General features: G+C 43.8%; 1 protein-coding gene across 2 annotated transcripts in view; it reads right to left on the reverse strand.

Annotated features, from left to right (window-relative positions):
• The window catches only part of DNAJC1 (DnaJ heat shock protein family (Hsp40) member C1), a 157,570-nt gene extending 132,077 nt beyond the window's left edge, over positions 1-25,493 (reverse strand). Inside the window, exon 1 of one of the 2 annotated variants that reach the window (XM_088454240.1) lies at positions 25,108-25,493. In XM_088454240.1, the coding sequence (XP_088310366.1) occupies positions 25,108-25,263 (156 nt within the window). In that variant the 5' untranslated portion in view covers positions 25,264-25,493. The remainder of the gene's footprint in view (positions 1-25,107) is intronic. The other variant, XM_088454238.1, reaches the window with a different exon arrangement.
• Between the last annotated feature and the right edge of the window lie 459 nt (positions 25,494-25,952).

The raw sequence follows: 25,952 nt of genomic DNA on the forward strand, positions 1-25,952 counted from the left end.
CCACGTCACTTGGTTTTTTTAAACTCAGAACTGCTCGCAAAATAGCGGTTGAAAAAACCAACCACAAGAATAGCGAGCAGTTCATACGCTGTACGATGTACTCGATTAATCTAATAAATAGCGGACATGACGTATGGTGTGAACGGCCAAGGGGCGTTTTTATCAAATAAACGAGCGTATGTTTTGCTCGCTCGTTCAGACTTAGAGGTGTGAACAGACTGCAATGTGCGAACGGATCATTTGAATAGCCACCCCTTGTTTTTGAACGAACGGCCGCAAATAGCGAACGGCTCTGAATGAGGGCCAAAGACTACTGAAATTGCACTAGTCAGCCACACACAAGGCTGGCAGCTATTTTGTGGGCTAAACCACTAGTCAGGCAGTTCAATCCACTAGGAGACAAATGAGTATCTACTAAACGGCAGTGTTGTGGAGAGATTTAAAGCAGTGGTTTCTTTACACGCCCTTTACAAAAACATTCATGCACTAGATCTTGCGACACATTTTCGGCATTTTGTAAAACTGACATTTAGTACTCCAAAAGTGCCTCAGCGACGTCTCTTGTTCCTTGTCAATGGTTAAACTTTATCCTCATGAATGTGGATTTAGCCCACAAAGTGTCTCACTACAAGGATAATGGGACATTTACAGAAATGCTAAACAGTTTTGGATTTTAAAATGGCAAAAAATTAGTTTCTATAAAGAACAAATATAAATTTGATGTAAGTTTACTTGGGAAATAAGCTAAATAGATCAATGTCGGCCTGTTTATAGGTCACACAAACACTTCTTAAAGCCCCAGACATACCTTGGATTGCTATGCTTCATATGTTGTACTGCACAGGACATAAAATAATACTTTGCAATGGATTGCTATGAATAATTTACTTAGGTCACCAAAAATTAGGCCATTTGGGGGAGAATCAATTGTGTTAGCTGCAGCTATCTCTTGTTGCTCTGTGAATAGCTGCGGCTGCACATATTTCTGCTCGCAGCCTCCCGGGGTGGCGAGCAGTAATCTGCGATAAGTCAGCTGTTTGGGCGCCCAAAGTAGGACTTTAGATGGGGTTAGCTTCTATACACGGCTAAACCCCGTCCTTTTGGGCACGCACACGTGGCACTGGTGCCCGAACGAAGCAACAATTGAATTGCTCTGTCTGGCGCCCCAAAAAAATATTTGAAATGCTCCCTTTGATTCTCAGGGACTGTAAACCACATTATCAATCTGAATTAGAGGACAATAACAGCAGTGTGCTGACTGCAGCCTCCAATATCTTTGCTCTTGATATATGAAGAGCTGAGAATAAAAGTATAAAGAGTGAAATTAGCACATATACTGCCTTGTAGTTAACATCATAAGACCATAGGAGGAATTCAACTCAGCGAGATTCCGGAACGCCACATCGCACTGCTCAGCATCGTAAGTTCTCCTTTACACTTCATAGAGGTGCGATGGAAAACTTGTGATGTCGACCCTACTGTATATGGCCCATGTACGTAGCTGGGCATTGCGGCAGTGCCTGGCAGCACATCATATTCAACAGAGTCCCCCCCTTACATTATGGACTGCATAAATTTCATCACAACCCACTATACTATATCAACCACACAAAATATCTGCAGCATAGGTATACAAAGAATGTGCACCTTACTCAGGTCTAAGGCAGTGTTAGTAATGGGATCTATAGGATTGTTGCTTGTTTTTGCAGTTATTGAAAGTAAGGAAAACATTAATGAGCTTTAGGAGACTCCAACAGGTCTTCTCTATTCTGAATGATAGAGCAGAAACAATATTATTATATTATTTATAAAGGCACCACAAGGGTTCTGTAGCACCATGCAACCAAGCTGGTTTTGCATTTAAAATGATTGGTGCTTTAAAAATATGGGAAGATTCACAGGAGTTTCCACTGCGGTTGCAAGATGCAGCCTATTACATAAGCCCCAGTGTGCAGTTAGCAAATTTATGTAGAGAAGATAAAGAATAAGGGCCCTGCCCATAGGAGCTTACAATCTATACAAAGAATGTTAACTATACCGAATAGTAACTTATATTCAGTGCTGCACAGGTTCTGGCTACTGTGACCAAGGGCTAAATTCAATTAGACATGAGTTCCGTAGTATTAGGTCACACGTTAAATTAAAGCAGGCCTTGCAGTATATTTCCCTGAAGAGTTCTGCTTATAATTGCTCAATTCAATTAAATAAGTCAAGGTACAGTATGATCTCAAATTAATTCTGCCGTGCACTAAAGGGGAAAACACCCTGGATCTTCAAAAAAGTGGTAAATAGGATAACAGGACAGTGTAGAAGGCTGTTAGTCGTAATAAACAAAGTACTGGAGGCAGTTTATATTGATATAGCCTATTGGGGTAGTGATCACAATAGATGTCAGGCGGAATGTGACTATTAGGCCACACAGAGGACCTCATTCAGAGCCGGTCGCACAGAGCGTGCGGTCGGTCTGAATGAGGGGAGGACGTCTTGAATTTAACACCCACAGCCTTACGACCGCCTAAGGTGATGGTCGCGATGGTCAAGACCATCGTGACCATCGGGGCTTACGACGAGACCCTAGGGTAGGGTCTCCCTTGTCGTAAGCCCCGGAGAGCTTTCGGCTCTGTCAGAGCCGGAAGCTCTCACTGACATCACTAGTGATGTCAGTGGGGCCGCCCCCAAACGGTAGGCATTCCCATGGGAACGCCCCCGTTTGGGTTGCCACCCCCCCGGCCCGCCTTCCAAACGGGGCGAGCTGTCAATCAACATCGACAGCTCGCCCCCTTTGGATCGAGACCCGCTACGACCGGCACTGTCGGTCGTAGCGGGTCTCATGCATGCGCACGACGGCGCCGGTGCCGTCGTGCGCATGCTCTGTGGGGGGCCATCGACCCGGTCCGAGTGCATCGGCGCTAACGACCGGGTCTGAATGACCCCCAGAGTCCTTACCCTGTTGATATCAATAAATCGGCGTCCTGGTTAACAGCTGTAACCCAGCCGTAAGCAAAATAGTGGCGCGCACTTCTCCCTAACAGTTTATGGCATCAAATGGTTGATTTTGGTGTACATTATAATGTGATTTTTTTTTTTTTTAAGTGTTTGGAACAAGATGAAAAAACACTGATAACACCTATACATACAGTACATGTCATCATTAAACCGATTTATCATAGAAAATTAGCCTACATTAAAAATTACCTGTCTTTATTGGCCATATTTTACTATTTAAAAAGTTCTAAATATGTTAATATTCATTGGAAGGGGTGTCCCATGGGTATTGCATTATGCCCATTAATTTTTACATTAAAATTAGGATTTTTCCATACTTTTCATCTACTCTGGAGGTGCAAACACAAAGCCGCACTAGTTCCCATTGAAACCAACTTAACGCAGATTTCTAAATGATAGCAAAAAGTTGCAGCCGTGGCTTTTATCTGCGGTAAAAAGTCAGGCAGCCTAGTTTGCGGCTATTTGAACCTACCCCTAAGACTTGGTTCATTTCATTTATATTTCCTATCCTATACTAAATTCCAGTCACACTTCTACGTTCCCAGTACAGCCTGATAACAACCATATACGGGATGTAATGTGTCAATGTCGACAACACAATGTCAACAGTTATGGGGGAGATTCAATTATTTTTTGCACACTGCACATTTATGGGCACCCGACAAAGCAATTCAATTGTTGCTCCGTCGGGCATGCGAACTGCGAACGCCCACATTTCTGCTCGCAGCCTCCTGAGATGGTGAACAGAAATGTGCTTAATACCGGTTTAGCAGCATACACTGCTCTTTGGCGCAACAAGTGCGATAAGTAATGGGCACCCAAAACAATTGATTGCACCGTTGGGCGCCCACTAATTATCGCCGCCCAAAAACAAATGAATCGTCCCCTATGATGTCAACAAGTAGGTGCTAGAGGAAGGGCAGGTATTAGGGGTAGGAAAAGGGGAGTAATACTCACCCAAAGGCTGGAGGTTCGGTCCTGGAAGTTACAATCACATGACCACCAGATCCCGGAAGACGCTACTGGAGCAGTTCAGTCACCGCTTTGGCACCAGGGATGATATGGTGACATTCTAACATGTCAACATTTCATTACTGTCTACATATGGTCAATGTCGACAGTATGACTGTCGATGTATCATACCCAATAACCATAAACAAGTGCAGCACCCGCACTGTAATAGTACACCTTGCTGTGAATATGACGTATAAACACTGGAATGCTGTTCTAAGTGGTGGGTAGCACAAAGTTTTAGTGCACATACTGTGGGGTTATAAGAAGGAATATAGTTTGGGGAAATGGAGCTAGTACACTGTTGACACATGGTTTGTACTTAAGTGGGTGCTCGGCCCAAGGAGGTTATTGTATAATATGGGGGTGCTCAGCCAATGGCTGGTATTGTATTATATGGAGATACTCCATGTGGCTGGTTTTGTGTTATATGTGGGGACGCGGCCTCTGGCTGGTGTTGAGTTATATGATGGAGCACTTAGCTTGTGTTATATACATGGGGGGTGAGACTTCTGGCTGGTGTGGAGTTACATTAGGAGGCTTGGCTCCAGGCTGGTGTTGATATATGCAGGGTCTCGGCCCCTGGCTAGTATTCCATCATATGTAATGAATATTCTGTATTATATGTGGGACCTCAGCCCACAGCATGTATTGTATTACTATACGTAGCAGCTTGGCCTATAGCTGGTGTTTTATCATGTGCACAATTATGTTGATCATTTTGGCTGTATAACTACTAAAAGCAGGTGCCATGAATACCAGTTTAGAATCCAGTTACAATTTTACCAACATAATATGGATTCATTTGTCAAATCTTTTTTAAAACTAGAAGGTATATAAAAAGATAAATATTCGGTGAAGATGAATAATCAATGGACAGAGCAACTGTATGTACATTGTGATCTTATTAACCATATACATATGTCAGTCATATTTATTAACATGTATGCAGAAACATGGGCATTAAATTGCTAAATCCAGCACGAATGCAATAAAAACAGTTTACATTATTTAAAAGCAGAGCTGCTAATTTTCACATTATACACATCATTAACAGGACAGGAGCTCAACATTTCAGTTAGGTGAAAGACAAAAAAACAGGTTCTAGGATCCCAAGAGGCCTCCTGGCCACATGCTGTGCACCTCTGCTGTAATGGAATGTTGTGAAAATATCAACTTAGGGTTTCTCTTAATGGTTTCAAATGCAGGTCCCTGTGCCTACAAAATCAGTACACGGTTTTATGCTGGTAGATATATTGTGTGTACCAGGGATATGTCTGAACGACATTGTCCCAAACTCCACTCTGAGTTACAGAGTCCTCCCTAGACTTTATTTAAACGACAGCATATAATTTTATTTACAGTTTATATCCCTGTTTGATGTACTGTATGCAGTTTTCCCCACTGCCCGATGATATGGAGCAATGAGGTACCCAATAAAACAATGTCGGTAATGAAAGTAACTCCACAACCACCACAAATGTCTTTCTGTTCTGTCAGATTGAAATTATTTGTTCTGTGAGGGAAAAAAAAAATATCACAGTATGAATTGTCCACACACTAAGGGTGAATTGCGATGTTGAATAGCATCTGGAATGAGTGTCCGGAGCTATTCAAATGTCCACATAGCGCCCGGCACTTAAACCGGGAGATGCAGTTTAACACACCTAATGCCAGGGGTCTAGTCATGGCATTTTCCGACTTAAGTGCTGGGCGCGATGCTGTTAGCGCACAGGGTAAGCCCATAACTAGGATTGCGGCACTAATTTAGTCAAATTTTTTCTTGCATCTCAGGAGGTTGTGAGCAGAAATTCTCTGGTCGCAAGTTAACAGCGCGGCAAATTGTACAGCTCCAGGCGCTCATTCCCGGCGCTATTCAACATCGCATTTGATTGAATTCCACCCGAAGATCAATTTGACGATACCGAACAAGAGATGTACAGCATGGAATCCAAACTGAGCTAATAAAATCCAATAAAATTATTTTTGTTTCAGAAGGGTGTAAAATTTACTAGATGAACAACTTTCATTAACACATTAATGTAATATTTATTGCAATAGATCATTGTAATCAATTGGATCTGTGCAATTTGGTTTTCTACATGTGTAGCCTAATTGTTTACATATTAAATCAGATTGCATTGATCCAATATGGGAAGAATTATAATTATTATTATTTGGCAGCAAATTGAAAGTGACAAGCCTTATATATTCATTTATAAATTTATTTATTTAGTGCCAAATACAATTCCCAACAGGCCCTGCCCCAGTGGAGCTTAATAATACCCCTTTCACACCGAGCAGAGAACCCGGGTTATTGCTGGGGCAATCTGACACGACCCAAGTCCTGGCTTGGTGTGAAAGGGTCGACACGAGTCGTGCATCCCGGATCCGCTACCCGGGTCGCTAGCAGGGATATTCCCAGATCCGACCAGGGTAGCCGGCGGTGTGATGGGTATGACCTGGATCATTTAACCCGGGTCATGGCTAAAAGGCCACCGATTTGCCGGCTAAGGAGATGACGTCATCTCCAAGCGTCCTGTGTGAACACGATGACCCGGGAATAACCCCAGTCCAACCAGCTACGAGGTAAGACATCTAAAGATAAAGACCCATCTTCAACTCGTGTGCAGTATCCCAAGTCGGAGCTGGGACTTCAGTGTGAAAAGTGTATTACATGCCAAAAAGTTATCTACTTTGTTTTGATAACCTATGTCCTCCTTAATGTCATGTCTAAACATATATATATATATATATATATATATATATATATATATATATATATATATATATATATATGAATTATACATTACTGTAAAGATCCTATTACTTTTTGCGGCATGTACATTTTAATTGTGAAAGTAACATGAAGTCTGCGCATGCATCCGAGCTGCACTGCGTATGTGTCCTAATGCTTACTGCAGGGATACGCAGAACGATTTTGGAGGCATGAGCTGTGGATCTCAGTGGATGTTCACAGTGGCTAGACAGATGCGGGCGTGTAGGTGACAGCGACTGCGTCTGAAGACGCATTAGGCCCGACATAGAACACCATGTTCAGACAGAGAAATGGCACCTGCCATAGGACTGGTGCAAGTTTCGATTGTGCGTCTAAAGACTTATGGAGCGTACACAGGGGACGATTAAAATGCAAGATATGAACGAAAACGATATCGATCATATCGTTATTGTTCATATCCTGCATTTTTTTGTTCTTTCCAACCCACCAACAACCTGCGATGTGCGGGCACGTATGGATGATAATGATATCATCCATCGCCCATGCATACAGGCCAACCTGGTTGATATCGACCAGGTTACTATAGGGACCGTTGGTGGTGTCTCGATCAGCCAGCACTCTGGCAAGGTGTAGGGCGATATTGTTATTGCTGACTGATTGTACCGTGTGTACGCACCAATAGACAGGTACTCAATTAGCCGCGGGTTTACCCCACGACTAATTGCCGGGCAAAAACTCTGCGGCGCGGGGAAAAGCTATTCAATAAAATAGCTTTTTTCCCATGCCGAAAAATCGGGACTCATGCTCGTAAACACACTGATTCCGTGTGCACTGCGAAATCAATGGGTTAATTCCCCATGTGCGAGCCTAATTCGGCGTTTTTTACGTGGAATTTTACCTCGCACCTCCATAAGCTGCGAGATAAAGTCCGATTGCGGGGACGCGCGCGCAGCTGCAAGGAATCCCCACTAATTGTATATGCCCCATAATGTAACGGATTAGCGCCACTGCAAGTGGGCGTCTCAGTATCCTCAGAACTGGCTGCGGCATTAGCATAAAGACGAACACGAGGCTGCAGGAAAAGGCCCAGCCGCAGCCACCTCAGAATCCTGCAATGACATATGTAAAACAAATAGATAAACCTATGTTTACTATACTGCTATGATTTGCCGGCTCCATAATCCGGTCACATTGTTGTTGGCCCCTGGAAATGCATTAACACTAAATCTCAATAGCCATTAACCCTGGAATGTGCCTACACTAAAAAACGTGATTGTTACAGAAACCAGGACACGGGTTGTCATTATTAACTTGTACAAAGCATCAATTGCATTATGCAAAATAAACCTGACATGCAAATGTAAACGGTTCCATCCTAAAAGCATATAAAACACGCCAAGCGGCCAGCATCCATCTTTCGGTGTTACATCATTATGCTACTTGTTAACATCACTTAAGTAAATAGAGAGGGCCGATGTATGCATATTACAGTCCTTAATAGCTAGTCAATTTAGATGTTCTGACAAACATGGGATGTCAGGATGCATGATGAAAACACCTTTCTACACCCCATTTAAAATCAATTTTCCTGGCAAGATAACATATGTGCGGGCATTGGTCATATATTATTGTGAACGAGAGGCTGCTCCAACTTGCTAAGATAACGTCAAAATCTTGCGCAATATCAAGCTTAATGTACAATAAAAAAAATAAAAAAAAAGTATACATACATATACACACACACAAAACACATTAAAAACAAATTGTGTTGAAGTATATTGCACATAACTCTCTACCAATTGTAATAGAATAATGGATGGTAACAAAGTGTCAGGTGCTGTGTGGGGTTGAATCCTAGATCCATCTCTGTCTCCTCTCATTACTCTACTTCCCGCGCACCTCCACTAATGCTGGGTACACAACTAGACGATATGTTGTCCGATCCGGTGGATCGGAGCAACATATTGGGCACATCGACTAGTGTGTACAAGCTATGTTGCAGACGACGCGCGTTCCCATGCATAGTCAGCAACATCCTCCGTTGGCCCTGCAGGGCAACAGGGGGGGGGGGATATTATTTTGGGGGGGCCACGATGCAGAATACAGCTCGGCCTCCGCCGTCGCTCCCCGCATCGGCACTTGCCGATGCTGGCTCACACACCGGGGCCCGTCGCTGCCAAGGTCGGGCTGGATACACTTTGTCTAGTGTGTACCCAGCATAACAGTAGGTGTCCCCTAAGATTATATTCTTGGACCTCTACTATTCACCATCTATACATCATCTTTAGGTGAGCTCTTCAGCTCTTTTGGCCTCCAATATTATCTCTGTGCTGATGATACTCAGATCCACCTTTGCACCCTGACCTCTCCCCCTCTCTCCTCATTCATATCATTCGTATCTCTAACTGTCTCTCTGCTACCTCTTCCTGGATGTCCCAGCGATTTCTTAAACTTATTGGGGCAGATATATGAAGCTCTGGGAAGTGATAAAGTGGAGAGTGATAAACGACCAACCAATCAGCTCCCAACTGACATTTTTCAAACACAGCCTGTGACATGACAGTTGGGAGCAGAGTGGCTGGACGTTTATCACTCTGCACTTTATCACTTTCCAGAGCTTCATACATCTGCCCCAATATGTCTAATGGTGCGTACACACGATACGATTTTAATGAATGATAAAGATATAGATCAACGATAAATCGTTCATATCGTTCATCTTTATGCAGCGAACGATCAACAAACGACCAACGATACGCGTTCAGAAAACGAAATCTATGGTCGTCCGTACATGCAGGCCAACTAGGACAATTCCAACACGATTTGCATGTTAAGAGATGTGGCAGGATGACTTCACAGAAAGTTATCGATCATAGATATCTTTCAGTCTGTACACCCAATATCCTTTGTCCTGTACTACAGAAATTTCAAGGGAAATCGTTAAGCGATATTGTTGGTTGTGTAGATCATACCGTGTGTATGCAGCTTGAGACTTGAGACTGAGCTGATAATCTTTCCACCCTCCCGCATAACATCACTTCCCACAATTTCACTATCTCTTTTAGCCCCCAAGTGCGCGGTCTAATGATGCGTACACACGTAGCGATCAGCCAACGATACGATATCACTGGCTGATAGTTCTGCACCATCCCTGGTGTGCTGGATGATCAATATCGAAAATCCAGCACACCAACTCACCGACGACTATAGCGACCTGCGATAAACGATCGCGGGTCCCTATAGTAACCTGCTCGATATCAAGTTTACAGGCATGCACGGCCGATATCGCCCATACGTGGCCGCGCATCGCTGGTCATGAGTTGGTAGGGACCATTTAAATGACCGATTTAAACGGTAACGATATCGTTATCGTTCAAACCTCTCATTTATATCGCTACTTGTGTATGCACCATTAGAGTTATCCTTGACTCCTCCCTCACATTCAGTACCTCTCGCAATCCTGACCTTTTCATCTCAAAAAGATTTCCAGGATCAGACCCTCTCTCACCCTGGATGCTACTAAGACACTCATCCACTCACTGGTCATCTCCAGATTGGACTACTGTAACCTCCTATCTGGCCTCCCTGACTCCCTCCTCTCTACACTCCAATCTGTCCTCATTGCTTCTGCCCGACTCATCTTCCTCTCCAAACGTACTACATCTGTTCCCCTTCTCCTACAAGCCCTATACTGGCTCCCCTTCCCAATGAGAATCCAGTTCAAGCTTCTCATACTCACAAAGCCCTCACACCCATTCCTCTCCCAGTTACATCTCTGATCTTATCTCCCTTCACCCTCCCGCTTGCTCTCTTCACTCCGCTAATGAATTCCGCCTCTCCTGCCAACTGATTACTTCTTCCCACAACTGTCTCCAAGATTGTGCACCTGCTGCTCCCTACCTCCAGAATTCTCTACCTCTCCTGATCAGAGTTTTCACCTCTCTGCAAAACTTCAAACAGCTCTCAAGTCACACTTCTTCATCAAAGCCTTTCATTATTCATACTAACACTGTGGGACTGATTCAGACCCGCTCGCTCCCAGCGTATGGAAATTCAGCTAAGTGACGTCAAGGCAGCAGCTCGCACGGCAAGGCATAATGTACACCCACTATGTCTTTGTGATCACTTTGTGTTTACAGATGCCCACCAGCCTGTCTTTAGCCGCCCACTAGCATACGTCATCTCCAGGAAGTATATGCAACCATTGGTACATCGGGTTCCATCGGATCTGAACGCAACGCTTGTGGTTGACTGTACCCTACCGCAAGCACTTCAGTGTATTATTCACCCAGGTGACGTGTACTGTGACGCTGCCTGTTAATTATGCACGCCCCAGAAACGGCGTGAAAACACTCTGGTACGCCTGCGTCCGCAACTCCACTCCCCCGTTACTACTGGCCTCCCCTGTTACCACCCACAAACCCACATAATATGCTACACAAATGTCTCTGATACAGTGCAAACAATAATATAGACACCTACCATGCCTCATTATTTAGGTCTATTTTACTGGTAAGAACTGACACTGCAAAGTTATGCACAATTTTCAAAAAACAGGGTTTAATACTGTGGAAAGAATGTATCTGCTCCTAAATTAGTTGTTCAAACTTATATTTGTCCTCCGATTCCAAGAAATAACAGGAACACAATTACAGTTTAAAATGTATTCCTAATTTCCCCATGTAATAGGGACAGGTTTCTCAATGGTTACAATTTCCCTCACTTCCTGCTTTTAATATGAATGGCAGGATGCTGTAATCGGCCAGTACAGAATAGTGAAAACTACACTATTATGGGCACAACACATTTATCTTTCCCCAACCTTGCTTTAAATATTCAGCTTCCCTCAGCACTGCATCACTTCAGGGTATTACGTGAAACAGTATAAAAAACATGCTTCTTGGTGGTTTTTAAGCCTCAGCTATTTATCAGTACTGACAAATAGTAGTGAGAAATAGCTTAAAGAATAAAAGAGCGTTGTGTGCAGTTATTCACATGATGTATAGAGAATATGGTTCAATATATATATATATATATATATGTACCTGTCGCTTAATGCCAAATTTTAAAATATAAGGCCACCAGGTTGGTGAGAAGTGCGCTCTGCCTGTGTGTCCAATATACCAGCATGGGGCAAAAGAGGAACAACTGCAGAATCTAAAATACCAGCTCACAGCCCCCAGAGCCCCCACCCCAGCATTTCCTGTGTATTCCTCCAGCCTCCTGGCATGGCCGTACTTCCTGCTGTTACAAACCAGAACACAGTCTGCCCATTTTCTTCTATCTGACCCTTCAATGCCCTGCCAGACAGATAGGCCAGAGAAATCCGTGCAGGGTAAGGAAATTGGAGAGTTGAAAAGTATTAAAGAACTTTAGAGATGATAGAATATGGGCACCAGAAAGGGAGGGTAGAACAGTGCGGGTACAACTGCAGATACAGCGGAGCAGAAGAGGAGGAATAGGTTGGGACAAGGATACATTAATTGTGATGTCTGCTGAGTTATGGTGATGTCTAAAACAAAGCCTTAAAATATAAATCTGCTGTGTGTTTTGAGCCGCTGTTATCTGCACATTATACAGACACCTGAAAAGATATCTGTATAGTTGCCTCTCTGTTTTACATTCCTGCATGAATCCTGCCATCCTACGGGCAGATAAAGTATTCTAGAAGTTTTTTGTTTTAAATATACTCTTATTATTTTCATTAATTTTAAGGTAATACAAATAATACATTCAGCGCAGGCCTGACATATTTAGATTAAGGCAGTTACTGCACCACAATATGGAAAAAGGCTGGAGGCTAAGATTGGTGGAATAAGACACTCTAGTGTTGGGTACACACTGGCAGATATATTAGCCGATCAATTGATCAGCCAATATATCATGCCCCCGTCAGCCAGTGTGTACAGATGATATGTCTGTGAACTACGTCGTTCACAGACATATCGCACTGGCTGTGCTGCACATCGGCAAGTGTGTACGGGCAATCAGCCAATCGCCCGTACACAGGGGTGCAGAGAGTGGGGGGGGTGAGCCGTGAGCGGGTACTACTTACCCGGGTCCAGCACAGCTCCCCATCCACAACAGCCCAGCACACAAAAATGGTTAATGTGCTCGCCTTTAGGAACAATACACATGCCCAACAAACATAAGGGGGAGATCTATCAAGGCTTGGAGAGTGCTAAAGTGGAGAGAGAAAGTACCAACCAATCAGCTTCTGTCATGTTACAGGCTGTGTTTGAAAAATGACAGAAGCTGGTTGGTACTTTATCTTTCTCCACTTTATCTCTCACAAAGGCTTAATACTCCTCGCCCTAGTAAGAAATAAATCGATATGTTGGCAAAATATGCTCTCCAAGGGGGCAATTCAATTGCACACAATGTGAATAGTGCTGGGAAACCGTTCCAATTGTTTCCCCCACGCCCGGGAACTTAATCGGGAGATGCCGGCTAGCGTGCCTTAAGCCAGGTGTTTAGGTGCGCTTTAGTTCCAGCCGCGATGTTGTTAGTTCCGTGATAAGCTGAAAAACAGCCTCGCGGCTGACACTTTCATGAGGGTGCGAGAAGAAATTCGACTAACAGCGTGGTCAATTGAATACTATTCACATCGCACTCAATTGAATTGCTCCCCAAGATAAAAGTAAAATATATTGTAGAGCCAATGGCGGCCTGGAGTGCTCACTCTTGTGTCATACTCCGAAAGCAGTATTCCAATAACATAAACCAGAAACAGGGATCAATATTTCCAGCACTGCAGCTGAGTAGTCTAATCCTAGTGTAAAGAAACGCGTAACTGGGCTCCTGACCACTATGCTGGACAATAACAGTGAGACCTGTTCCAAAATTTTACGTGTACTGTTATTAGCTGAGTCTCTGTTCTAAGTGACTGGAAGAAACGGAGAGAGATGCGAGTTCTCTGTAAGGAGCTAGAATAAGCCCATCTGCTTCCATCTATTGTAATGATGCACAGTGCCTTGAAAAAGTATTCACCCCCCCCCCTTTGCATTTTTCATGTTTTGTTGCCTCACAAACTGGAATTAAAATGGATTGTGTGAAGATGTGCATTATTTCATTCACAAAACATGCCTACAACTGCGAAGTTGTGTTTTTTTTATATTGTGACTCAAACAACATTTAGGACAACATAACAGAAAACTTCAGCGTGCATAACTATTCACCCCCTAAAGTCAGTACTTTGTCGAGCCTCCTTTTTTCGGCAATTACAGCTGCAAGTCGCTTTGGATATGTCTCTATGGGCTTGCCACATCTTGCCCCTGGGATTTTTGCCCATTCCTCAAGGCAAAACTGCTCCAGCTCCTTCATGTTGGCTGGTTTCCGCTTGTGAACAGCAATCTTCAAGTCTGACCACAGATTCTCAATTGGATTGAGATCTGGGCTTTGACTAGGCCATTCCAACACATTTAAATGTTTCCCCTTAAACCACTCGAGTGTTGCTTTAGCAGTATGGTTCGGGTCATTGTCCTGCTGGAAGGTGAACCTCTGTCCCAGTCTCAAATCACAGGCAGACTGAAACAGGTTTTGCTCAAGGATATACCTGTATATAGCACCATCCATCTTTCCCTCGACTCGAATCAGTTTCCCAGTCCCTGCTGCTGAAAAACATCCCCAACAGCATGATGCTGCCACCACCATGTTTCACTGTGGGAATGGTGTTCTTGGGGTGATGGGATGTGTTGGGTTTGCGCCAGACTTAGCGTTTTCCTTGGTGGCCGAAAAGTTCAATTTTAGTCTTATCTGACCAGAGCACCTTCCTCCATACATTTTGGGAGTCGCCCACATGCCTTTTGGCAAACTCAAATCGTGTCTTCTTAGTTTTATCACTAAGTAATGGCTTTTTTCTGGCCAGTCTTCCATAAAGCCCAGCTCTATGGAGTGTACGGCTTATTGTGGTCACATGCACAGATACACCAGTCTCTGCTGTGGAACTCTGTTGCTCCTTCAGGGTTACCTTTGGTCTCTGTGCTGCCTCTCTGATTAATGCCCTCCTTGCCCGGTCTGTGAGTTTTGGTGGGCGGCCCTCTCTTGGCAGGTTTGTTGTGATACCATGTTCTTTGCATTTGATGTTGAGGGATTTGATGGTGCTTTGGGGGATCATCAAAGATTTGGATATTTTTTTTTATAACCCAACTCAGAATTGTACTTCTCAACAACTTTGTCCCTGACTTGTTTTGAGAGCTCCTTGGTCTTCATGGTGTGATGCCTCTTGCTTAGTGGTGTTGCAGCCTCTGGGGCCTTTCAGAAAAGGTGTGTTTATACTGACAGATCAAGTGACACTTAGATTTCACACAGGTGGACTTCATTTCACTAATTATATGACTTCTGAAAGGTAACTGATTGCACCAGAAATTGAGGGGCTTCATAGCAAAGGGGGTGATTACATATTGATAGCCTTAAAAAAACCTGAACTGTTAGGGTGCCTTAAGGACCAAGCGCTGGAACCCCTGCAGTATGTGATGAAAAAGACAGGGAACACCTAGATTATACTATAAATCTCCCACCGTCTATATTTACTTATACTGCCATCACCATTACTTTATTCACTCCTGTACCCAGCTGCTCATCTCAAACTATCCTGCCAGTTGTCCTTTTTCTGTTATTTGCAGAATTTGGGATATCAAAGTATAAAGGATAATTCCACTCACTACTCAAAAAAGCCCAGGTCTACAGGAACATGGAGAGCACAACAGGCTGGACTTTGCCACTCGACTTCCCGTAAATTGGTCTTCTAACTATGCTTCACTCTTCTCTTTTTCATCTCTGGTCAAACATATAAGTATCTTTTCATGCTGTATATTTAACAAAAGTTAAGTATAATACAGCTGAAAAATATACATCAATATTCTCTCATCATCTTTTGTTTAAAAGACGCCACAACTCAAAATGAGATCACTTATTTGAGAGGTAGTGGGTGAACTGTCCCGATGGCGTCACCTTATGTTATCCTATTTAGGTAGGATTAATTTATTAAAAATTATATATTTCCCTTTACAACTGCAATATGTATCTATAAAAGTGTTGTGACATTTTGAATACTGTAATCAATGTATGATTCTCATTTATGTCGTCTCAACAAAAAGATAAAAAATATATACACACACACACATACATATATACATACATATATATATATATATATATATCCCTAAACTCCTCTACCCCCTACAGATGTTGTCGATTTTGCTCTCACAGGCGGATGAAAAATTTCTGTCTAAAACGTTTCGGGACTTTGTTTGGAAGAATAAACGTCCTCGAATTGGCTTGCTGAAGCTTCAACAAACCCAGGCTAATGGAGGGGTTAATTTACCCAATTTAAAATTATATAGTCATGCTGGAATTTTGAGATACATACGGGATTGGATGCATAGGACGGACTCCTTTACTGACTCAAAACTGGATCAGTCTTTCATACCTGATCAACACCTATTGGTGTTCCTTCATTCCCATAAACTAGAATTATCTGAGGATATTATTAGTAATCCCCTACTGATGGATACTTGGCGAGTTTGGCACTTTGCTAGAAAGCAAAGGAACTTAAATTGTCATAATTCTCTCTTTCTCCCATTACTTTTAAACCCTGAGTTTCAAAACAGGGAGGCTTCTGCACCTTTCTCATCATGGCCTGACAGGGGAATTCCTTATATCCGAGCATTGGTCGACACTGAGAACTGTCGGCCCTATCGGGTGGCGGAATTAGTGGATAAATATGGATTACCTCAATCCCACTCTCTGGCGCAACACTATGAGTTACATGATACAGACTCTTTCATCAGAGGATTGGTCCAACTCTTTGGATCTATTATTAACTAGACCTATGGGTGGACGGGGTGGGGGTCATTTCTCTCCATTATAAAATGTTTCACATTCCTTCAGACCATTCTAAAATATCTACAGAGTTATCTACCTGGTGTACTGTATTCCCTCATATTACCATGGAAAGCCTGTTATGCACATTCCTCTATTCTCAGTCAGTGCTCTCATCTAGAATGTATAGAGAAATGTTCTGTAACATCTATCACAATGGGCAGGTTCCTAATGGGATTGTCGGATACTAGTGTTTAAGCTAAGTGTGGGGCTTTTGATGCAACCTTTATACATTGTATGTGGGATTGTACCCTTATACGTAGATTTTGGTCATCGTTCAACAGATTTGCATCCAGGTGTCTAGTTAATTATCTTTCGCTATCGGTGGAATGGGCGATTTTGGGTATCTTGCCACCATCTGTTTCAGGTAGGGGAGATAGTAAAATATTATTATTGATTATATCTGCGGTGGCTCGTAAATGTATATTGCAGATGTGGACCCATGCAGATCCCCCATCTGTTTCTTTATATTGGGCTAAATTATTATTTGCTTTTCAAATGGATTGGCTAGAGACCACACTGCATAAGGAGACTAAGACAGCTACCTTTTTTCAGCTGTGGGAAGGTTTTATAGACTCCGTTACATTGGACTTACGACGTCAAATATATTTATGTTTCCGAAATACTTCTTGGTATGAAACCCTGATTTTATTGGATGATCGGCCCATTTCTTTGCCTGTTACATTTTGGAACTTCCTTCTTTTGTTTTATCGTATTGGATAATTTTTTGGAGGGTGTGCCTGCCATGTCTAGATTATTTTGACTAATATATTCCATTTTTTTAATTTTGTTTTGTGAAGGAAATACTTTTAAGTATTTATATTGTAGTTTTTGTATACTACTACACTTAATGGGTCTTTGTTCTTATTTACTTTTTACTTATTTACTTATGTACTTATTTACCTTTGTTTTCTGATGTATGTATACTATATTGTTGCTCTGATGAATAAGAGAAATGTAAAAAAAAAAAAAAAGCCACAAAACTGCAACAAACAATCATAAAATACATAGGGGGCGATTCAATTCAGCGCAATGTTGAATAGCCCTGGAAAGGAGTTCACAGAGCTATTCAATTAGTCGCTCTGAATTAAATCGCCCCTATGGAAAAATAACATGTGCATGTAAGTATGACTGAGAAGGTGCAAACAAGAGATAAAGCTAGTGAGGGCCCTACAGGCTTACACACTCTAGAAGGAGAGGGTAATGCAGAGAACCTCTCCATACATCTCCATGTACTACATACGCCATAACAGGATGGGATGGTAGCTGGTAGTGCAGAGAGTCAGCAGTAACAGGTAGGGATGGAAAAGCTCTAGTGAAAAGGTAGGTTTTACAGAGCAGTTGAAAGATTGAAGTTGGGGACAAAGGGATTTGGTAAGGAGGTGTGGGAAATTCCATAAATGGGGAGTAGCACAGAAGTTTTTTGAAGCAGGAGAGGTAATAATGATAGAGGAGGCAGCGTGCAGGTCAGAGGCAAATTTAAAAATGTACGAGGAAGAGAATGTAATGTAGAGGATAGAGATGTATGAGTGGGACGTGTTGGTTAGGGCTCAGAGGATGAGTAGCATGAACTGGTTTGGGGAGTCAGTGTGGAGAGTGGAGCAGCAATTTTGTAGCTACAATTATGGCAGATTATGGTAAGATCAGTGAGCAGAACACATAGCTGGAGGTTGTAGTAGTTAAGATGGGAGAGAATGAGAAAATATTTAAGCTTTCTTGCTTTCCAGCGAAAGTGTATTTTCTGGCAATGTTATGTAGGAAGAGGCAACGTGGGATAGCGTGAGGTTATCAACAGTGAGGGGGACTAGGGAGGAGTCACTGATGAGAGGAGGAAAGATGATGAGCCCAGTTTTGGACATGTTGAGTTTTAAGTGGCAATGGGACATACAAGTGGAGATGGCAAAGAGGCAGTTGAGCACAAGGAATGCAAGAGAAGGAGAGAGTTCAGGGGAGGAGGGGTAGATTTGGGAGTCATCTGCACAAAGATGGTAGTGGAGGCCAAAAGAGTATTAGTTCAACAAGAGAGGAAGTATAAAGAGAGAAATGCAGAGGGCCAAGAACAGAGTCTATAGTGGAAGTGGAGGGGAGGATGTGTCACAACTAGAGAAGGCATATTCATAAAGGAAAAGAGGGTGGTTGTCTGTACCAAAAGCAGCTGAGGAGTCAATGAGCATATGTATGGAGAAGTGACTCTTCAGCTGTTGTTTAGTGAGGACAGACTATAGGCAGCTCTATAGAAATGCACTAGGTAGAAAGAATCCTATATGAGGCATTGGCAGAGATATCACAGCAACTTCTCTGCATATGGTAGCAAATAATGTATTTGACTTTCAAGATTCATATAGGAAATTTTACAACACCATATTACACTTTAATTAATTGATGATTGTCTCTCTATGATCAGGGTATAGGTCAAGTTCCTGATTAGCTCAGTGAGGGCATTAGACATTTCAAAGACTACTTCAAAGCTCCTTTAAAACATCACTTTAGATAGACACCAGTAATAATTCACGAACATTAGTAAGCTGCCTTGTCCCTGTGATATGTTCAGTCCTACGTTAATCATGCAAGAAAGAAACCATCACAGCATCCCAAGTGTTGGGTGTATTGTTTGCCTATGTCCACATGTTTCCTTGCAAAGTCCAGGAACTTACTGGTAGGTCAATTGGTTAACTAAACTGGCCTTAGAGCAAATGGTTCTAAAGGTAGAGAATATGAATTAAAAAAACAAAAAACAACACTTTTTTTCTTTAATAACATATCCAAGAGTGTGGAAATGTAGGCAGTCCTCCCTTTCGGTATGCAGTCATTATGTCGACACGGATAAAATGCTGACAGTACACAGTGTTAGGTTTAGGCTGCGATAAGGGTTAGGGCTAAAAACTTTATATGCCAACTGTTGACATCCACATTGTCTACACTATGTCCATGTTGACACTGTGAACGTCGGCATGTGACATGTCCACATAACATGCATGTCGACATTCTGAGTGTGTCGACAATCTAGCGTCACCATTCTGAATCTCGACATTTTGTACCACACCTTCCCAATTCTATATCAGGAGAAAGAGTGGGCAACAGGTTTGACAATGTGATTTATAATTCCACTCCAGTTATGAAAGAGGCACTGGTAGAATACACCTGAAGCAAGCTCTTCACATACATATTTCTGATCCTTTAGAAAGCTTACATATCTTTTATGAACTAAAATTTCTACAATATTTTTTAAATATTAAGCTCTGAAGCCTGGTAACATGTGATCCAGAAGTTTGTTATCCTGAAAGTAAAATTAGAGCGTGTGAATTATTGCTGATCTCCAGTGGTTGTAACACCGGTATGATCTTCCAGCAGTTACTGTGAGCTGTCATGGTAAATAATGTGATGAGAAAAATAAAAACATAGGGTGGGTACAATACGGGGGTAGAAAGGAGTCATATGTAATAGTGCTTTAGCAGATTTTAGGTATTGGGCTCCAAATGAAGCCCCCATGGTGAGGAAAAAATAAATCCCAAATGTACCACATACTAGATCCCATATCTGTATTTGTTCATCTAAATGTCAACATTATGAACAAATAAAAAAAATAAAAAGGTAGTGTATTTCGAATGCAGAAGTCCAGTGCTTAGAACCTTATACTGGGTACACACTATAGGATGTGTGACCCAGCCAATATGACGGCGCAATGGGTCATCATTACATGCTGCATTTAACAGCACCTGGTCGTTCACCAAATTGTCCCATCTGCTGTTCAGCACAGCTGATAGAACAATGCGATGAACGGCTCTCGTGCACGCACATTCGGGCATACAAACTGCACGATCCATACGTTATACATCGCTCCGATCCACGTCGGAACAATATATGCGCATACACAGGCCATCAGTTCACACATCTGTGCAGAGAGAGTGCTGGGCACGTCCCTTACAGTGATGAATAGGGGCACATCTTAAAGACACCCCCCCTTTCCAGCTGACCACACTCCCTTTTTAGGCACGGGCAAAAGTGATCTGTTCACCAGCATGCTCCGAGGCCAACGCTAGCGCAGGGCTTGACAAATTTTTCTAAAATCGAGGAGCCAGGATGAAAGTTTAGGAGCCAGACCACTGTCCCCCCAAAAAAATTACAGGAGTGAGTGAGGAGCACAGCTGTGTGTGTTATGCAACTGTTATACACACTATACTACTGTTATACATACTATACTAGTCCACAAAATGGTCACAGTTGAATGGATACAGTAAAATGGAGGCCCCCTCACTGCTCTGCCCAGCTCCCCTGCTCCACCCCGCACCCTCCAGTAATAATGGACATTTCACATAAAATAATGGTGCCAGAAAATACAACAAAACCACCTCCCCTCTTGGTCACACCATAGACCCTACTACCGGAGAGCTCTATGCAGCCGGAGATAGGAGACAGTAGACAGCCGGGACGTACAGGAGGATCAGCGTAGACTGGGACAGACAGCAGGGATCAGAGCAGGCCAGGATGGAGAGGAGTCGTCAGTGCACGTCGGGACGGACATAGGCACAGCAGCCACCGCAGGCGACACTCCTGTGCGTGATATGAACATTGCAATACTATAGGCACGAATCTCCGCAGGCGCTGATGAGGATCTGCTTCCTCCCTCACAGCAAAATCTAGTAGTCAGGCAGTAAAATCTGGTAGCCATGGCGTCCTGGCCCCCGGGATTTGTTGAGCCCTGTGCTAGCATGAACACTAACATATATCAATGGATGGGATGAATGTGCAAATATGCATTCTGCGAGGTGCTCCATAATGTGTTTGAGGGAAAGGATGATACATTGCAAGTTGACCAATTATAACAGGGATGGGGCCCTCTGAATCATTTGGTCTGGCCTTCTGAGATTTTTTTCTGCTAGCCTCATCTGGCTGGCAGGGTACATAGAATGGCACCTGCAGCCAGAATCTAGCAGCAGTGCCGCCTGGAGCATCCTTAGGACGCTTGAGACGGTCACACTGCTGCCCCCTACAGCTCCTGAGGATGCTCCGGGCATTGCAGTAAAACACCGACGATTGTGGCCACGCCCCCGTGTGATATCACACTGAGGGGGCGTGGCCTACATCGGGCCATCGAATGTATATATCTATATATATATCAAAATGGCCCTCGGCAGAAAAAAGGTTCCCCACCCCTGATTTATAAAGTTGCTTGTGTGGCAGATGATTTAGGTTTGTACTTAAAGAGACATATATAGCTCTCTCGTGTAAAGCCAGCACTCACGCAAATCACCAGTAGAATGGTGCTTCCTTTAAAAGTTTCGGTCTCCTAGCGGACAATTCTCAAGACACCACAGCGATGATTTCTCAAGAGCAGGTAGAATTCCTACTGTTGAGCAATTATTACTGTGCTGTCTTGAGAATTAATTTATGATGGTTATTTGATCTATGGCAAGTACCCTACATTTTTTGGATAGGTATATTAGTAAATGGAACCAGGATCTGTCGAGTCACCTCGGCCACTCCCCTCCCATCCGGGTCCTTTCCTGACATATCACAGCTGCCGCACACGGTGCTCGCCATGCACATTGGATGTGATGTGCAAGTGCCGCAGCTGCGATTAGGTCATAACGCCAAAGTAATTAACTCATTTTTATTAGGGTCCAATTTTATAATGGATGTTGACAAAGTGACATCATTGTTTAAAATCCCACTGCACTCGTACAAATCTATTAGATGTATAAGAGTGCATAACAACTGGCTGCAGAATTATATATTTTAACACGCCTGGCTCTGACACTAGGGGGTATATATAAGTGGAGATTTTGCCCATAGCAACCAATCAGATTCTAGCTATTATCTTTCAGAACAGGCATGTCAAACCCAAAATCCCAATTGGGTCAAATATTCAAGGTCTAAGCTTGTGTGGGCTGCAAGAATAAGTCTTATATGCAATTTGTAAGGTTTTTATTAGAAAATACTGATACTTGAAATCTCTTTTCTACCACAAATTTTCCTATTTCCGGAGAAATCTAGCGTTCCCACTAGGCTGTTTTAGTGGGGCGCGGCGCCCTGCCCTCCTTCTGGAGGGCAAAAAGCACCCTGCGAGTGCCGTCTTCACCCGCGGGTCGCAGTGTCCCGCGGGTGGGGAAATGTGCGTTGACCCGGTCACCGCCGGAGAACAGACGCCGGGCGCATGCAGCGTTTGGGGGCTGCCCGGCGTGTCCTTGAGTGCCGGGTACGGCCCCAAGAGTGACGAAAATGGGACGCGTCTTATAGACACGCCCCCTTTTCAATGGCCACGCCCCCTTTTAGGGCACGCACATGAAAATGCCCTCTCTAGCTCCGGCGCCCTGCCTGCCGCCGGAGCTAGAGTGAACACTGGAAATCTTATTGGATGTGGTAACTTTTAAAAATGTAAAAAAAAAGGCTGTCAATCTGAACCTAGCATGAGACTTGTTCTCCCCTATATAATAATACCACATATAAGTGAGAGCTGGGAGTGGTGTTATTCCCCCTCATATATCAGATATATTCACCCACATATATCTGGAGGGACAGAGGGGGCTGTAAGGGGCGCATGTTAGAGACAAACCACCATATAGGTAAGCCTTACATGGAAAATGTGTCCCTTCTAGCCACCTGTCCCTCTGGTCCAGGCACATGCCCTATGTGTCCCCTTCTTGCTTCCCGTGTCCCCCTCCAACCCCTGCATCCCCCCAATTTACCTTCTTAATCAAACAGCCATCTGCTCCTCATCCAACTGCTGCTCTTCGTGGACAGCCAGCACACACTGAGGGCGTGGACGTCTTCAGTGCTCCTAAGCAGGCGGGATTCGGCAGGGGGCAGAGTCAGAACAGCAAAGGCAGCCAGGCATCCGCAGAGAACATTTTTACCCACCTCTACCATAGTGCGCATGTGCAGAACGGTAAATGCTGCCAGCTCGGAGATGGGTTCCGTACTCATCAGCCAGCAGCAACTCACCCGGCGGGCCGCATTGCGCTTTTACTAGAATAGTTAAAGCAGGCCGCAAAAATGAGCGATAGCGGCCTTATGCGGTCCGTGAGTTTGACACGTCTGTTCTAGAAAGTGCTAGTTAAATGTTAAGTAGAATCTGATTGGTTGCTTGTATTGCATTTTTTGTAAACCTCCTTGTTTCATTTCCATAACATTTTCTGCATTTCAATGAATTTTAAAACTGCAATCATCTCTAAATCATTAATACAGTAAAAATGTACATGAAACAATATCTGTACTTGTTATGCATTATAACAAACGTTAAAAAAAAACAACTCTCTAAATCTAGTGGGTATGTGGCCTAAAGAAGTACACAGTGGGCTTTCCGCATTTGTTACACTTTTGAAAAGTGCGAGAGGGCAAACATAACTGTATGAACAGTGGTGCCTCTCACCCCACTGCTGTCTACAATGAACATTGCGTTTAAGTTTTAAGTGTCAATTCAATTAGTGGCAAACTGTAGGCAATGCCCGCGATGGGTTGTCACAACATCACTGGAATGCTTCCAATGGCACCCCAAATCACACTGCTTTGGCACCTAAATCATTAATTTTTTCCAGACCCCTTAAGGTGCCTATTAAAATACACTATTTAGAGGCGGCTGCAGTTTTCATGTACTTATACCCATCTTCCCAGTACCGTACATACAAACGAATGAGACGTAAACATCAGCAAAAGTCAAAACTCTACAAAAAAAAAATACCACAAATGTACTTCATGGCACTATATAGATGTGCAGGCGTGTGTGGGCCGGGGGAGGTGGTTAAGAATCCAAACTTATTTTCAGTAGATATAAAGGAAGAAATATCCCATCACCACCATAAACTTCTCATTGATGCCAATAATCACACAGGGTGCCCATGCCAATCAAGGCAACAGGACATGATGCGAATCATAGGAGCCAGCTGGGAAGTAGTAATTTTACAGTCAGTGACTATGCCGATCGTGGAACGCAGGCGCCAGCATGTCGACAAGGTTTATGTGCTACTTACAGTATGTTAACCGGATCACTAGTACAACCTTAAACATGCCAGCACCTTTACAGCTGTAATGCCGATCCAGCTAACATGCCCCAAGCAACAGGTTCACCTTGTTGACATAGCGGCAGCTGCATTCCAGGATCAACATAGTTATTAATCCCACATACTCATCACATTCTTTTAGGACCCCCAATCTTTGCACTGCCACTATCTATTCTTATGCATCAGTAATACGGATGGGCACCCCCATTCATATTGCAAAGTTTGCTCCAATGATAACAATGCCAGCATTACTACTACAACAACAACAGCTATTTAAAAGTGAAACAAGCAATCAGAGTACCATTCTCCTGAATGATAGCTCTGATCTGTCTGTGGGACATTGCTGACCACTGTGCATAAGTTCTGTGGCTTTGAAAACCTCCATGACACCACAGCTCCATAGAAAAAGTGACCAGCAGTCCCCTCACCACCACCCCCAGGCTGTCATCATCAGCCCCCAGGCTCAGTTACCTGCTCCACCCCCAGGAACTGGTAGAAGTTCTGCTGGATCTCCTCCACCAAGTCAAACAGCTCCAGGTCCCCGTTGTCCCAGGCCCCTGCGGGTGACAGCTGTGTGCTGCACGCCAGCAGCAGTAGCCAGGGCAGGAGACGGCGGCCACCGCACATCCTGGAGCAGGGCCCGAGAAGCCGCTGTGACTCTGCTGCCCCCCACCTCCTCCGTACAGCAGCAGCAGCAGACGTGGCTGACACACACCGCTCACAGTCACAGCCTGGGCTGCTGCTGCAGGAGAGCAGCGTGGGAGGCGGGAGCGGCGACGTCACGTCTCCTAGGTAACGGCAGAGAGTCAGTCAGGGCCTGCTAGGCCCAGAGCTCGCTTCTCCGTGTGCTATGGTCGGCCTCGGCGCGCTATGGTCACAGTGCGCCCCTACTGGTCGCTGGAGGATAGTGCAGGGAAGAGGGAGCACAGTCAGGCCATCTCCTCTAGGGGTGATGAGTCATCGTTCTGCGTTATTACAGTCACCGTACTGCTGGGTAATGCACTTACATATATACATAATAAAGGGGGGGGGACAAGCTGCAGGGAACATCTATAATTACTAAATGGATCGAAGACAACTGTTTCTAATTTCCAGTTGTACGGTCCATACAGTGGTTTTCAGCTCTCAGGTTCACAGGGGCACTTCTATAATGGGTGCAGGGCACACATGCCCCTGAGTCCAGGGAGGGGGCCACGCCGCACGCCCTGCACACATTTTTAATACTTACCACTCCACCGCTGAAGTTCCCTGTTGGCACCGGTACCAGCGCTGTCAAAATCGCCTGGAAAATATCCGCTGCGGCCGTTTTCCCAGTG

The sequence above is a fragment of the Taudactylus pleione genome, unplaced genomic scaffold (genome assembly GCF_031769625.1).
Source record: "Taudactylus pleione unplaced genomic scaffold, aTauple2 ptg000610l, whole genome shotgun sequence".
Taxonomy (NCBI): Eukaryota; Metazoa; Chordata; class Amphibia; order Anura; family Myobatrachidae; genus Taudactylus; species Taudactylus pleione.